The sequence below is a fragment of the Danio aesculapii genome, chromosome 11 (genome assembly GCF_903798145.1).
Source record: "Danio aesculapii chromosome 11, fDanAes4.1, whole genome shotgun sequence".
Taxonomy (NCBI): domain Eukaryota; kingdom Metazoa; phylum Chordata; class Actinopteri; order Cypriniformes; family Danionidae; genus Danio; species Danio aesculapii.
This window is the reverse complement of record NC_079445.1, coordinates 36,835,312-36,852,162: the sequence shown is the minus strand read 5'-3', so window position 1 is coordinate 36,852,162 and position 16,851 is coordinate 36,835,312. Positions and strand designations below refer to the sequence as shown.

General features: G+C 35.5%; 1 protein-coding gene across 1 annotated transcript in view; it reads right to left on the bottom strand.

Annotated features, from left to right (window-relative positions):
* atxn7l2a (ataxin 7-like 2a) overlaps nucleotides 1-13,312 on the bottom strand; it is a 23,412-nt gene extending 10,100 nt beyond the window's left edge. Inside the window, exons 1-5 of the mRNA XM_056468589.1 lie at nucleotides 13,132-13,312; nucleotides 12,373-12,441; nucleotides 5,817-6,144; nucleotides 2,667-2,920; nucleotides 778-860 (exon numbers count right to left, since the gene is read on the bottom strand). Of these exons, the coding sequence (XP_056324564.1) occupies nucleotides 778-860; nucleotides 2,667-2,920; nucleotides 5,817-6,144; nucleotides 12,373-12,441; nucleotides 13,132-13,288 (891 nt within the window). The 5' untranslated portion in view covers nucleotides 13,289-13,312. The remainder of the gene's footprint in view (nucleotides 1-777; nucleotides 861-2,666; nucleotides 2,921-5,816; nucleotides 6,145-12,372; nucleotides 12,442-13,131) is intronic.
* Between the last annotated feature and the right edge of the window lie 3,539 nt (nucleotides 13,313-16,851).

Here is a 16,851-nt window from a genome sequence, read left to right as displayed (position 1 = left end):
AATGAACAGAGGTCTTTCCTGCAACCCCTTCCCTATTTCCTGTTAGTCATGTCCGCTGAACTTCCTGTCACTCTAAAGGTTGAAATCAGTGTCCATTGAAAGGCTTCAACACTCAGACAGCAACATACAGTTGAAGTCAAAGTTATTTGCCATCCTGCAATTTTTTTTCCCTTTTTAAAATATTTTCTAAATTATGTTTAACAAAGCAAGGAAATTTTTACAGTATTTCCTATAATATTTTTTCTTCTGGAGAAGGTCTTATTTGCTTTCTTTTGGCTAGAATAAAAGCAGTTTTTAATTTTTTAAAAAGGCATTTTAAGGTCAATATTAATAGACCCCTTAAGCAATATTTTTCGATAGTCTACAGAACAAACCATCATTATACAATGACTTGCCTAATTAACCTAGTTAAGCCTTTAAATGTCACTTTAAGCTGAATACTAGCATCTACTAATATCTAGTAAAATATTATGTACTATCATCATGGCAACGATAAAAAAAATATGTGATTAGAGAGGAGTTATTTAAACTATTATGTTTAGAAATGTGTTGAAAGAAATATTATTTCCGTTAAACAGAAATGGGGGGGGGGGGTTACTAATTCAGGATTAATAATTTAGCATTTAACTACACAACAGTAAAACACATCAAACACACCAATTCTGCTTTCTGGAATATTCTGTCTGAACACTGAAGACCAGCACACATGTTGACGATGAGCTACAAACAATGGTAACAGCTTATTACAAGATGATGTGGAAGTGGTGCTTAACTCACATTGCAGGTCAGAAGTCGAGTACACACTTTCTTTCTCTCAGTGTCCAAAACACCACAGTGCTTGTCAAGGTCACATTCTTTTTCTGTGGGAATACAACAAATTTTATGATCAAATTCATGATTTAATCTTGTTAGGATGGAGAAAGAGAGAGTTTTGTTTACTGCCATATCAGCTAACATAGCATCTCATGGCAAAAACATGACATGAATACGCCAACAATACGAATACGTCATCAACATGGGCGTCGCTAGGCCAATTTAAGAGAGTCGCCTGTGGTCAACAATAAATAATACATAAAATAAATAGTTTTAAAGTTAAGACTTTTTGAAGCATACACATTTAAAATGATTCTCTCCAGATTATAAACAGTCCTGTGACATTAAAAATAGGGCATTGCAAAAGTATACGTTACATAGCGCCTGAAAATAGTCCCCAGTTAGGTAAGAGCGCTGTATAATATCATTACTCCTGCTGCAGCAAAGTTCCTTGATTATTACACCGGAATGAGAGCATAGTTCCTAGCCATATCAGGCAAGAAAATCGCAACTTTACATTTTCTGTTGGTTTAATTAATGGTGTGTTCACACCAGACAGGGATGAAGTGTCAAACGCGAATGATGACATGAATAGACATCCTGCGGCGCTACTTTCACAAATGAGGTTGTACGAATGACGCGATTCAAGCAAATGAAGTGGTGCGAATTGAGCGTTTGCACGTTTGATGTGGTTTAGTGGACATTCGCACCGCGTTAACCAATCAGGAGCTTGCTCTTGTAGGAGCGAGATTATGACACAGCGCCTGTTGTTGGTGCCCTGAGGGGAAATCCTCCTGGCGACACTGGACAACAGCTCATCAAACTGGGCTCGGCTCAGTCGGAACACCTCTGAAAGCTTCCATCATCCAGGAATAGTTTCAGGAGAAGTTGGTGAACTCACCTCTGAAAGGATCTAGTTAACTCAGACACGGCGCCGAACAAATATATGCTGTTTTCAGCCTTTCTAAAGCACATAAAGCACAATTACTCTCTCAACAATACATGTTAGCCATTTAACAAGGAAGCTAGAATCACCAGGCAGACAGACACCCTGCCCATGATGCGAATCCGCAACTATTGTGAAGTGAATTTGACGCGTGAATGAAGCAAACTTGATGCGCTAATGAAGCAAGTACACTAAAAATGTTCACGTGTCTATTTACACACGAATAGCATGATTTATTCGTGCATGCTGCGTCTGGTGTGAACACAGCATTAGTACACAATGTAACCACAAAACAGTCAAGCTTCAAATAGGAAAATGACTAAAACTCTTTGGACATTTGAGCGAGATACTAATGGTCTAATCTGATTCAATGATTTAGGCTAAGCCAGGGCTGCCCAAATTTGGTCCTGAAGGGCCTGTGTCCAACATATTTTAGTTTCAACCTCAATTAAACACACATGAACCAGCTAATCAAGGTTTTTCTAGGTATACTAGAAAGCTCCAGACGGGTGTGTTGCAGGAAGTTGGAGCTAAACTATGCAGGACACTGGCCTTCCAGGACTGAGTTTGGAGTTTGGCTAAGCTAAAAGTTCTCCTGCCAGATACGAAGGCCAGCTGAATGGATTCAAAAGTGGTAAAACTCATTTATTCTACTCTATTTGACTTGTAAACTGAGCCCATTTACAAAAAAAAGGAGAGTTCCTTTAACCAAATACATTATTTTTACCATAAATTGAGAATGCCATAAATGTAGAAAAATTCAAAAGGAAAGTCAATCATTCTTCCCAGTTCTGATGTCATTCCTGCAGCACTTAATAAATAATATACTGTGTATTATTATAGAAATCACATATGATCTCAGTCAGACTTTGAATGTTGTCATTTAACAGGTTTTCTCAGGACTTACTAGAGACCATCTTGTGCGTCTTGGTTCCTCTGAGGTGTCCAGAGGGGACAGGGGCCGATGCCGCCTCTCCTCTCTGGGATTGAGGTCTTTCAGCTGCAGGAGGCGGCTGCCGGTTGGGCGACGGCCCTCCGTGTGGCCATGGAGGGTCTCTGTGGGCCGGGGGAGGAGAGCTGCGTGTGGGCTCAATTGGAGGAGGCTGCTTAAAAACAGCCGATTCTGAATGAGCCGAGTTTGAAGAGTTTGAAGGCGAGTGCCTGAGGGGAAACATCAACATTTATGAATTACACAGGTTGATTAAAAAATGAAAAAGTCTTTAGATCAACTTTTACAGCTGAGGTCAGTAGGTTTTGCCTCAGTCTCTGATTTGAAATCTGCAAACGGGATTATTTGGCGAATGACTGTTTTTACATGATTTGTGCATCAGCAAGTCTCCGCAATCACAGGTTCTACGTTATGAAAGAATCCTGAAAAATCACCAGAAAATGTGAACATTATTGAACAAAAAACATCTTCGCCACTAAAGTTCTGCTTAACTGAGAACAAAATATTATAACAAATATACGTAGCTATACACTGTAAAACCCAAAAAGTTAAGGTAACTCAAACCATTTGAGAAAACCGATTTTAACAAACCATTTAGGTTCAAAAACTAATCCTAATGAGTACTGCGAACTTAATCCATGAGTAAACGGAGCAATTTGGGCACAATAAAACCCAATAAATGAAGAGAACAAACCAACGGAGTACTGTAAAACCCAATAAGTTAAGGCAACTCAAACATTTTGAGGAAACCAATTTCTACAAACCATTCGAGTTAAACTAATCTATACGAGTAACGTGAACTTACTCTATTTAAGTTTAAGTAATGAGGTATTGAATTAACTTATTACCTTCAACACGGAGTTCAAAACTCTTTTCAAATGAGTAGAATTAACTTTCAGTACATTTTGAGTGAACTACAATCATTTCATTTGATAAAGTTGACTGTTGAGTTTTACAGTGTATATATTAATATACATTGAGCTACAAATGGTGATTAAGTTTTATGGTTGATAGGCAAAATCATGCCAAATATATCATTGTTATGTAATTAATAATGTTAATAACATCCAGATAGTGTGGCTGTGTGTACTTGTAGTATATTAGCATTACCTGTGGATTTCATTTTCTCTACAGTCCAGTCTAGGCTTGTCATAGCATCCAAATCTTTTTATACAGTGCTCATAGAAAATCGTACCTTGTGAAAATCTATACCTTTTCTCACATTACACCCTGCTTTTAAAAGATCTTAAGGATATAGTTTAGAAAGGCATGGGTTAGGAAAAGGCTACGCAGCCCTGCAGTTTAGTTCCAAGCCTTCTTCAACACACTTTTGCTCCAGTCACATTAGAGTAAGAGCATGCAGAATTTTGTTGTACGGTGCTGCGAAAAGGGGCGGGAATAAACAAGATTAGTCATTAAAAAAAAAAGCAAGCCATTGGTCCATATTTTCAATTTCTGTCCAGGAGGTCATATTTTAATTTTCGATCTGTCTCATGCAGTCATGTGATGCAATTTCACAGGTCAAAGTTCACCAAGCTTTAACTTTGCAACACAGAGAACTGCGAAACCTGCCGCACGAGCTTGCGTTTCCGATCTGATGCTTTCGTGTGCGTATGAATGGAAGCCTATGGGGAGAAAAGTCCAGTGTGACCTGTAGGTTTCAAACAAGCCTGAAGGACTCAATTAGTTTGATCAAGTGTGTTTAATTAGGCTTGGAACTAAACTGTGCAGAGCTCCAGCCCTCCAGGAACTGGCTTAGACACCTGTGGTATAAAGAAATTGTTCTTTTAACCACAAAAGCACATTAATGTTCGTGACAAAATGATGAATGGCAACAAGTTTATAGACCTGCAAAAATCTACCACTAGAAAATTAGAGAACATTACAAGCTAACCATTGTAAATCAGTTTAAAGTCTGTGCGAACCAGAAGTTGTGAGACTTCTTTCAGTATGTTGATGTACTTCCAACTGAAACTAAATATAACTAATGGTAAGAGGGACGTGGCTTAGAATATTGTGGCGAAAGTGTCCTTCGATGCTTCTACAGAAAAGGACTGCCACTCCAAATGTGAAAAAAAAATTGGCCAACTTTGTTTTGGTAATCTTCAATCAGGTTTTTCATGGATTCATCGTCCACACTTAAAGATTAATAAAAAAATAAAAAATAAAAAATACATTTGTATTTTACACAGACTTTAAAGTACTGCGAATGTTTTGATCTCTCCCTTCTGTACAGTTGAAGTCAAAATTGTTTTTCTTTTTAAAATATTTCCCAAATCATGCTTAACAGAGCAAGGAATTTTTCACAGTATTTCTTATAATATTTATTTCTTCTGGAGAAAGTCTTTTGTTTTATTTTGGCTAGGATAAAAGCAGGTTAATATTATTAGTCCTCTTAAGCAATATTGTTTTTCAATTGTCTACAGAACAAACCATTCTAAAGCCGCGGTCACACTGCACTTTCCGCCCCACAGACTTCCATTCATATGCACACGAATGAGTGTAAAATGCGTGAAAATGCATGAAAAGTTAAAGCTTGATGAACTCTGACCTGCGAAATCGCATTACGTGACTGTGTAAGACCAATTGAAGATCATGACATGACCTTCTTGTACAGAAATTTACAATATGGACCAATCGCTTGCTTTTTTATGTCTAATAGTCTTGTTTAATCCTGCCTCTTTTCGCAGCGCCATATAAGAGAATTCCGCAAGCTCAAACTCTAGTGTGACCACGGCATAACTCAATGATTTGCATAATAACCCTAACTTGTCTAATTAAGTTAATTTAGTTAAGCCTTTAAATGTCACTTTAAGCTGAATACTAGTATCTTAAAAAAATATGTAGTAAAATATTATGTACTGTCATCATAGCAAAGGTAAAATAAATCAGTTATTAGAAATGAGTTATTAAAACTATTATGTTTAGAAATGTGTTGAAAAAAATCTTTTCCTTAAACAGAAATTGGGGGAAAATATACAGGGGGGCTAATAATTCAGGAGGGCTAAGAATTCTGACTTCAACTGTACGTCAAACTAAGTTCATTTTAACAAAAACTAAACAAAGTTACAAACTGCAACCTAAAAATAAAAGACTGCTGAATCTCACCAAACTCCATCTTTCAGAGGTTTTGAGTGTCTGAACTGAGGCGGTGTTGCGGGGGATTGCGGAGACACTCGTGGGGGCCCGACGCTCTGGTTCCTGCTGCTCCAGGAGGCGGTGGCTCCGTGTGATGGTGGCGTGTGTCCGTGACGGGGTCTCTGCTGCTGGGATGGAGGTGGGGTGGAGCGGAGGTGTGCATAGAGCTTACCCAGAGGGCCGTGCCTCCTCTCGCAGTGCTTCTCGAAGGCCTGAGGCTTCACCACCTGACTGCAGTGGCTGCACACCACCAGGTAGAAGTCATCGTGACCAGGATAATGTCCAAAAGTGGACATATCTGCGCAAGCATAGCAGAGAGTAGGGAACAATTTTTTTAATGGAAATATTTGGCCCAGAGAAAGAGACTGTGTTAACCAAGCATGCTAATGTACATTAATATAACTTAGTAAAAGCTGCATTGCACAATACGGCAAAGACAAGACGGACTTTGAATACATACAGTGGGGGAAGTATTCAATGTGTCATGCTTTTTTTGGGGGGCGGGGATAATATTTCTAAAAAGAGTTGTTGACATGGAATTGAACCAGATTTTGGTAAAAACCCAAACAATACAAATATAAAAAAACAAAAACAATTATCTGATAAATGTGTAATGTGTAATAAAAATGGATGACACAATGAGAAATTACTAAACTACTGAAATGTATTCAATACTTGTAATAAAATACTTTTTTTGGTTATGGCAGCTTAAAGATGCCTCTCACATGCATTGTTGAAGTCTGTAGAAAAACTCACACCTCAGCAGAGTGTAAAAATCTTGATGGTTTCTGTGGGTCTTGTCTATCAAATCTGATCTTTAATTTGTATTCTCTACTGGATTTGAGTCAGGTGATTGGCTGGGCCATTCTACAGCTTGATTTTCTTTTTCTGAAAACATTTGAGAGTTTCCTTGGCTGTGTTTTGGATCATTGTGTTTCTGAATGTCCACTCTGGTTTCATCTTCATCATCCCGCTAATGCAGATGTTGGACTGAAGCAGCTAATATTCATTTACAATGAGGAAGGGCAGAGGGTTGCTGAAAAACTACTGAGATTTCACCTGCTGTCTGGGCTTTCACTGTCTTTCTAATCCTCCCTTTCTTCATGTGCTCAATACTTTTCACCGTGTCATTTAAAATACACATAACTTCATTTGTTATCTAATTAGTTTAATTTTCTTTGCATATATGAGTTTCTTTGGTTGTTACAAACATCCAAAATTGCAAGCCAACGGCACCTTTAGGAATGTTTTCTGAGAAAAGTGGTGTTTAATACTTATTTTCCCTGCTGTATAAAACACAAATTTAAAATTCACCTAATAAAATAAAAAGATATTTAGAAGAATTGTGTCATTTCTGACCATATTTGACAGATTTAATAAAACTAAAAAAGGGAATTAAAAAAAAAAATCATTTTTAGGTTTTAAATTGTTTAATTATTGCCCAAACCCTTGGACACAGGAATTCAAATAATTTCAGTAATTTTTGGTATGACACAACTTTTTGGCGCAAATAAATGATGAAATACATGCATAAGAATCATTTTAAACTGTGCATCATTACATTTAAAGTAAATTCATATATAGAGGAATTTCTAATGTGTTGTTTTACAAATTAAATTATACATTTTAAACCAATATTACTCATGTTTTGGTCTGTAATTGGTCGAACTGGATAAAAAAAAAATGTAAATAAAAAAATAACATATATACTGTGCTCCCAATGAGTACACCCCATTTTAAAAAGGAATATTGTCCATTTTTTAGTGAATATAGGTAATGTATTTTTGGTGCATTAAACAAACCATATTAATCATAATTAATATTTATTATAATAATATTTTAGTCACCAAACATATTTAGAAATGGAAAGATAAAACAATTAAATTTAGGCAAAATATTGCAAAAAATTAAAATAATTACAACCTACAAAATTTCAACTAAATTTGTATATTTTTTTTTACTTCTCTTGATTTTTTTCTCTTTAAATTTGTATTTAATATTTTTCTATAACAAATTTGATTGAACTAGTTTTTGGACTGTTATTGAACGCTACTTTGTTAGATAAGCTCCAGATATAATTTTTATAGCTTCCTATTAAAAATATGAATATAAAAAGATAGATTTATGATGAGTGTATTCATATATGCCTTTACTATAAGAGTACTAAAATCTGCTAAAAGTGATAAATTAATGTGAAGAGAGCCTATTAAATTCAGTTCATCAATAAATATTACACCTCTTCCTGCTTACTACGTTCCTTCTCTCTATGATTTAGCAACTTACATTTTTTTGTGGTTTAGACAGCATTAAAAGCAGTATATTAACCCTGAAGTCAATGCTGTTGTTTAAATCAGAGTATCTCTACATTAACCTCCATAAATACATCAAATCTTGACATAAGCGAAAAGTAGTTTTAAAAAGTGTATGAATTTACATACACAGGAAAAATAAATGAATACCTGTGGCTCCTGCAGACAAATTGAAGTCTTATGAAACAAAATAATAGCTCTGTGCCAGAAACGGAACGTAATTTAAACATTATTACCTTTAATTAACAGCCTCTGCAAATGGTCCTGAGTGCATTAATGACAGTCTGAAGCAGAGCTCCTGTCGCATAATGATGCATATCAAACATTGGGATTCTGTGAAGTCAATCTTCTAGATTGAAACAACGGATGTGAATGTAATTTTACTGTTTTTATATAGGGCTGAATAATCCAGGATAAACACAAGCACCATTTTACAAAACATTACAACACACATCCTCATGTAGGAGTTTGAGCTCATGTATACATTATTATGCAACTGGAAGCTTAAGCTCTAGACTGTCATGTTCAGGACTGCTGGCTGAGGCTGTGGATTAAAGACAATAAATATTGTGTTAATAATAATGTTCGGTTTCTTGCACAAACTGATCATTTTGCTTTATTAGAACACAAGTGTATAATTTTTTTGGCTCCCAAAGTCATTGACTTGTCATTTTGTCATTAAAATGTAATTTGGCATTTTATGTATCACCAAGGCCACAGTTTTAGCTTAAAAAAAAAAAAAAATTCATTAATGTTCAAGCAAACTTTATGTAAACTAATCTACATCTAAGATCAGTAGTTCTCAATTCCAGTCCCCCAGATCACCCCCCTTGCACATTTTGCTTTGCTGCGTCCCAATTCAGATACTTGTATTGTGCCCTAAAAGTATGTACTTTTGAGCGTTTAACAGAGGAGTATGCAAGCTTTGGGACATACTACTTCCTCCTTAACAGATGGTTATGTTGCTTATAAGTCAATCCTCTCGACTCATCATCTACATTTCTTTCATATTTAATTACCTACTACCTTAATGGAGAAGCAGAAGCAGGATAATTTGCCATTCACAAGTCTTTCATGCAGGGAAACCTTCTCAGGTCTTTGAGTAATTAGTAAAGTTAATATTATTAATAATTATTAAAAGTTAATGTCTGAACATATCTTGATATAAGTTCAGTACAGTTGTTGCAGATGAAATATAACACGGAAAACACAGTTTAATCATGTTCCAGTTGGCTAGATATTGATTAACAGACATACAAACATTTTACCGATGTCTCTCTATTGACGGTTGGTTTCGCCCGTCCACCATGTTTGTAGTTTGTTTACACTTTTCACCCGCATTTGTAGTTCTAATCCATGGATATTTACTTTAGATGTCACCTACCCTGTTGTTACCTATTAGAAGGAATGCGTCAATAGAGCCGCCATTTTCATACAGGGTAGCGCTCCATTGAAATGAATGCAAGACCAAGGTGCAGGGGAGGACTGTAGCCATCCAGAGCCAGAGAAATACAGAAATATAACTATGATTGGGTGTTTTCCCGGTGGTCAGTATGCAAATATTTTTTTTTTAAATTACGAAAATTATAATTTTCTATTACTTTCCTATATTGATGGATAAGTGACTGCACGGGCATTCCTGACAAAGAATGAGTGTTCATGTGCATGGAAATGTACTACCCACCCTCCCTGTTTAATTTGATCTAATCCGTGTCCTGAAACACACCACCTCTCCTGCTTTCACTTCTCATTCTGACGGAGGGAGCGTTTCGTTTGTGAATGAATCTTCAATATGAACGACTCATTCACTGAGCCGACAATAACACAAGTTTCTGGCAGCGCAGCATCTCGTTGTCATATTTCATTCACATTGTTTGCTTATTTTATTCAACAAAATTACCATAAGCTTAGTATGTAGTGCAAGTTGGAGCTACTTTGCCTTATGGTGAATGCAGTAAGTAACTGTATTATCCTAAACAACGCTACTTGTTGTGCACAAAAGCTCATGACATATAAAAACATAAAAAACTAAATGTTACCCATGAAATGTTCTGCCTTTGTGCTTTGATTTCTTTGTTTGCTCATTACTACAGCCGTACACATCGCTAAAGTCCAGTATCTTCACATTGTCACACTGTCTTGACTAGTGCGATTGAATGACACTTGTCCTGGAAGCACTGTACAAATGTGGCAGCGCTATTGACGCACGCTCGGGTCTGCATGTGATATCTAGTTTATACATCTATGATTCTAGTCCAACGCGCAATGTATTGTGGGCAATATCAACAGTTAGAGTATGGACGGTTCTACACTTAAAACTATTACCAGAAATTGTAAACCATCCGGGAACCTTTGGCATACTCTTTTCAACATACTACTAATATTTTCTAACATACTAATACTAAGACATAGTAATTCTATTTTCTAAAACTATTTAGGATGAATAGTATGCGAATTGGATCGCAGCATTAGTTAGTTACATAGACATGTAACATAGACAGAGTTAGTTATGGACCCTGAGTATGCGTCAATAGCGCCGCCACATTTGTACAGTGCTCCTAGGACAAAAGTCATTCAGTCACACTAATCAAGACTAAAGCCAATCTGAAGATGCTGGACTTTAAGTGCTGTGTACGGGTGTAGTAACGAGTAAACAAAGAAAACAAAGCACAAAGGCAGAACATTTCATAGGTAAGTTTACGTTTTCGTATGTTGTGAACTTTTGTGTATTGATGATAATACAGTCTCTAACTGTACTGATTATAAAGCAAAACAGCACCAAACTTGCACTAAATACTAGGCTTATGGTAGTTTTGTTGAATAAAATCAGCAAACAATGTAAATTAAATATGACAACAGGATGCTGCGGTGCCAGAAACTTGTATTATTGTCGTCGGCTAACTCAACGAGTTGTTCATCTGGGATTCATTCATAAACGAATCGCTGCCTCTGTTAGAATTAAAAGTGAAAGTAGGAAAGGGAGTGTGTTTCAGGACACGGATTAGATCAAATTTAACAGGGAGGGAGGATAATACATTTCCATGCACACAAACATACGCTCTTTTTCGGCAATGCCCATGTAGTCACTTATCCATCGATGTAGAAAAGTAATGTAAAATTATAATTTTCGTAATTTAAATAAAATAATGACCACTGGGAAAACTCCCGATCATAGATGTATGTATACATCTCTGGCTCTGGATAGCCAGTCCTCCACTGCACCTTGGTCTCACATTCATTTCAAAGGAACGCTCCCCTGTACTAAAATGGCGGCTCTATTGACGCATTGTTTCCAATAGACAGCAATAGCGTAGGCGACATCTAATGGAAATATCTATGATAGTTAAGTTAGTTAACGTTATTTGTCCCTGACTGTAGGAAAATTTCACTTGCAGCATACACTCACAGACATCTGACAGTTCACATTTGGCATTTATATAAATAAATCATTTTTAAAAACACGGTACTCCTACCGTAAATAAATATCCAGTCTACTAGCCATCAACTGCTACTGAGGAAGGAGGAATTTAAAAACTTAATTGCTTGAGGTATAAATGATAATTCTGTCCTTTTTCTACGCATCTGGGAACACAATATAGACGCGAGAGTGACAAAATGTGCAGGGCGGACCGGAATTGAGAACCACGGTCTTAGATGCTGCGAGGGTTAGCAAGTTATTATTATTTCCTGTTTTTCTGTGAACTACCCCTTCAAACTACTGAAGTGATATGGAAAAATGAGAGATTTACTTAAAGGGATAGTTCACGCAAAAAAGAAAAATTAACTCACTATTTACTCACCCTCAAGTGCTTCCAAACCTTTAAGAGTTTCTCTCTTCTGTTGAACACAAAAGAAAATACTTCGATGAAAGATGAAATCCTGTAACTACTAACGTCCATAGTAGAAAAAACAAATGCTTCAGGTTTTCAGCTTTCTTCAAAATATCTTCTTTTGTGTTCAACTGAAGGAGGAAACTCAAACAGGTTAACAGAAGTTAATTTCTACATGAACTATCCCCATAAATATAACAAAAGAACATTATTTATTGATAAGGCAGATTAGAAATGTTCCCTAACAGGAAGAACCTTCACATTTGTTAATCCCAAACAGCAAAACACCGGCCAATTAATCAGCTTATGCATCAGTCCATCACTAAATAGGTTTGTGTGCATACCACCGTTTCCACCTAACATGAATGATAAATACATAATGCCAACCCTCTTTCCTCAGTGTCATGGTTTCCGTCGTTTTTTTCCCATTCTTGCTGTATTCGTCTCCATCGGACCCTAGGAAACACAGTTGGAGGAAGTGTGTTAAAAACATGAGCACTAAAGACACCAGTCAATCCTATAAACCACATATGGCCATCTTTTCTAAACTCAACAATTTCTAGGGCCATCCATTCTAAACATTGAATGTGGTGGTCCAGAATGTGGCAAGACACTGAATGCAACACAGTGAGACAAACTGTGAGGAAAAAAAAAAAAGAGACCAACATTGACTTATGCATACTGTTGTGTTTATTGGGGGTAATACTATGAGAACAACCCAACTGTTTACGTTTTATTCCACAAGATGTTTAACGCAACATTCAATCTGTGCCTTGAACTGCTCATCTGTGAAGCACAAGCTCTCCTGTGGGTGGGGCCAAAATAAAAACTACCTGCAAATGAGCCCTACAGTATTAATTGCGCTGAAAATGTGGCCGCAGACTAAAGCAGACGAGCGGCTTTAGAACGAGAGCGTTTGATACATTTGAAGTTCCAGACAAAACGAACACGGAACACGTTCTATTATGACGACACTGATCGGCGAGAGAGCGCAAGCGCGTAACCCGGCCGGCTTTAGGACCCGGCAGGTTCTTTGTTTGGGTAACATGGTTTGGGATGCCGTGCCTTCTCCACGAAATATAAAGCACATCCGCGAGACTTTTTGGCGGTGGATAGAGAAATACCGGCGACGAGGCGCTCACTCACCCTCCGATGCTGTCAGGTTGGCTCTTTCGGTCCAGACGCTCCAGCTTTGGCCCACGAAATCATCGAGACAAGGCACCCGCCGTTCCAGAGCAGCCATTACTTTAACTGCGCGTTCACGCACCGCCATCATCACTGCGCGGCAAGGCGCTGACGTCATGGTGCGCGCTCCCGTGGGCGGATGGGGACCTGCGTGCGCGCACTTTTGCTAAATTACTTTTTTATTATTAATTATTAAATAAAGATTACTATTTTTTTTTTGTCTTATTTGCATTATGTTGTTTTATTAAAGGGTGGCTTAGTGGTTAGCACTGTCGCCTCACAGCAAGAAGGTCGCTGGTTCGTGTCCTAACTGGGCGGGTTGGCATTTCTGTGTTGAGTTTGCATGTTCTTCTCGTGTTCGCGTGGGTTTCCTCCGGGTGTTCCGGTTTCCTCCATAGCTCAAAGACATTTGCTATAGGTCAATTGAATAAACCAAATTGGCTGTAGTGTGTGTGTGTATTTATGTGTATAAATGTTTCCCAGTACTGGGATGCAGCTGGACGGGCATCTGCAGTGTAAAACATATTCTGGATAAGTTGGCGGTTCATTCCGCTGTGGCGATCCCTGATGAATAAAGGGACTAAGCCGAAGGCAAATAAATGAATTAATGTTTATATGTTAAAATTTTTATTTGACTATTTTAGTTCTTCAAACCCTTTAGCAATACAAATGTTCACATTTGTCATGCAAATACACTGAAATCTGTATATAATATTTCATATTTTGAATATATCTAAAAAATGAATAAAATAATTTTATTATTTTATAATATATGAAGAGTTCTGATGCAAAAACCTCTAAGTGCCGTCTGAAATTTCCATCCAAAATGAGCATATTTATGACTCCTGTGTTTGTTATTTTATTTTAAAGACATTTAAAAGAGTGTATTCTTGGCCATGAACTTGAAATTATTGATCCTACACACAGGAACCTGTTAAAATTGCACATTTTTCAAGGAAATTTCAAACAGCTTTAAGAGGTTTTTGCATCTGAACACTTCATATTTTAAAATAGTTTTTTGGCTATTTTACTAATAAAATTATTAATCCAGTGTTATGTATCCAGTATATTTTAATAGTTCTTTTGTCGCCATGAGCACCTTGGTGCTATATGTCAGCACACTTAACCAGACCATTGGCACTGACTATGTATCCAGTATATTAACTTTAAAATAGAATATAAAAAATATTTGTATAATCTTTCTTAAAAATAAACTAGCTATTAAATTTGTAATAAATGGGCCCACACAGAATCTGCACGTGCAGAAATCCAGATTTTCAGCCCATCGAGTCTATTTGATTACTTGTGTAAATGTGTGTAATTTTATATTTATTCAGATTTTTAATTATTTTCAGTAATATTATTGACTAATATGAAAATGTTCACATGATTTATTTCCAAGACAGTTTGTAGTTATATTTTCTGTCTTTTAGTTGATGTATTATATGAGAGACTTGCTTTGTTTACTAAATAAGTGGATCTAATTGGATTTGCATTGCAAACATTAAATAAATGTTAAAAAGGTAATATTTTTATTTCATACATCAAGTTTTTAGTTATTATACTTCCAAAAACTTTCCACATAAAAACACTGACTTTTTACAAAATTCTGTGCAGAAATAGCAAAAAATGTCAGCAGATTCTGTCTTCCCCAGGTTACAGGGGTGGGCTTAGTGATTTGGGGGCCCTAAGCAATTTCAGGCCCTAGGATTGAAACTCAAAACACTCTCTTTCTCTATAGATATTTTTTTTTCTTTTTCTTTTTTGTAAATAAACTCCATGTTAAAAATTTATTTCAACCTTAATCTTCTTAATGTAAATTAAATTAAAATGAAGTTTCACTATTCATGGGGCCCCTGATTTTTAAAAGAAGGAATAAACATTAAAATCTTAATGGTTATAGATATTTACAGCATATGATGGTAAACTTACATTAAAAAAAACTACATGATTAATATAGGACTCTTGGCATTGGTCAGGGCCCCCTAATTTCCCAGAGCCATAGCGGCTGCTTACCTCGCTTATTGGTTAAGTCCGCCCCTGCCTAGTTATAAAATAAAACATAAAAAAATAATAAAAGATAAGCGCATGAAACAAATCTATACACAATAACGAATTATAACCATGGATAACATTAAAATACATACATATCTCATTTCAATGAGATAATTTTAGACTAAAATGAAACGATTAAAAACTAAATAAAAAAACAATAGAAACAGAGTAAAATAACTAGTGTTTACAAATAAATACCATATTATAATAATCAGAAGAACACAGAAATATGTTAACTATTTTTTCTACACATTTATAATATAATTTTTTTCACAGTACAAACTGATCTTATAGACCACTTTAATGTGGTCGTGTCATTGGCCCATGAACATTTCCTGCTTGTCATCAAACTATTTCATAACCGTAACAAGAGGCAATTCAATCATAACTTAATGTTAAAACAGCTATCATAATATTACTTATCAATATGTGGCTCTTTTGGATTCTCGGAAGCTACAGAAATGAAAAATGTAAAACAGGAAATACGTTGGGACCATTGTTTTTTTGTTTACATCTCTCAAAAGTGTCTGTGTGTGTGTGTGTATATATATATATGTATATATATGTATATATATATATATATATATATATGTATATATATATATATATATATATGTATATATATATATATATATATATATGTATATATATATATATATATATATATATGTATATATATATATATATATATATATATATATATATATATATATATATATATATATATATATATATATATATATATATATATATATATATACATATATACATATATACATATATACATACACACACACACACATAATATAAATATATACATAAATATCTTTGTTAATTATTTTATTCTGTACATAATCTGATATTATCTTGTTAAATTAGTAGTTTAAATTAATATAAGCACCGAGGCAATTCACATTTATCATTCAATGTTTGTTTACTGTGATTTTTCTAAATAAACACGTACAGTATGTGACACCAATGTTATTAGACGATGGATTTATTGCGCTAACAACACCACCCTCTAGTGGTTTTATATAGGAAACAGCAGTTTGTTTTGGAAATAAAAACACAATCCAACAGCCAACATATATTTACAGCTCTCCTCTTTTAATACTAACCAAAAACTGCAAACAGCCCTTCTGGAGATTTTCCTTCTGAACTTAAGAGACACAATAGAGATACAAAACACAACGAGAACAACTGAAGGCCCGTTTTTTTTGTTTGTCTAAACCAAATGAGGATTGCACAATGACCACAATGCCACTTTTGACTTTTTCTCCCCTTTTTAATCACTAATGAACCCAAACTAGAATCCTTTTTATATTAATTCCAATGGTCTAATATTTAAGCTAAATTCACTTACCAGGTAATTGGATTAAAACATTCAGATTTGGCAGTAAATGCTCCTCTTACATTTGAAACAACTACTCGAGGATATAATAAAAAAAAATTAACTGGTGATATAAAATTAAACTAATAACAAATCACACACTGCACACAGACAATCACTGTTATTGAACAATTACTCTGTTTTTTAGGATCAAACTGAATGCAATTCCACAAAAACGTTCTCTCCTGTAAAAAATAAGATGGTAAAACATGCCACAGATGCTGTAAATATACACA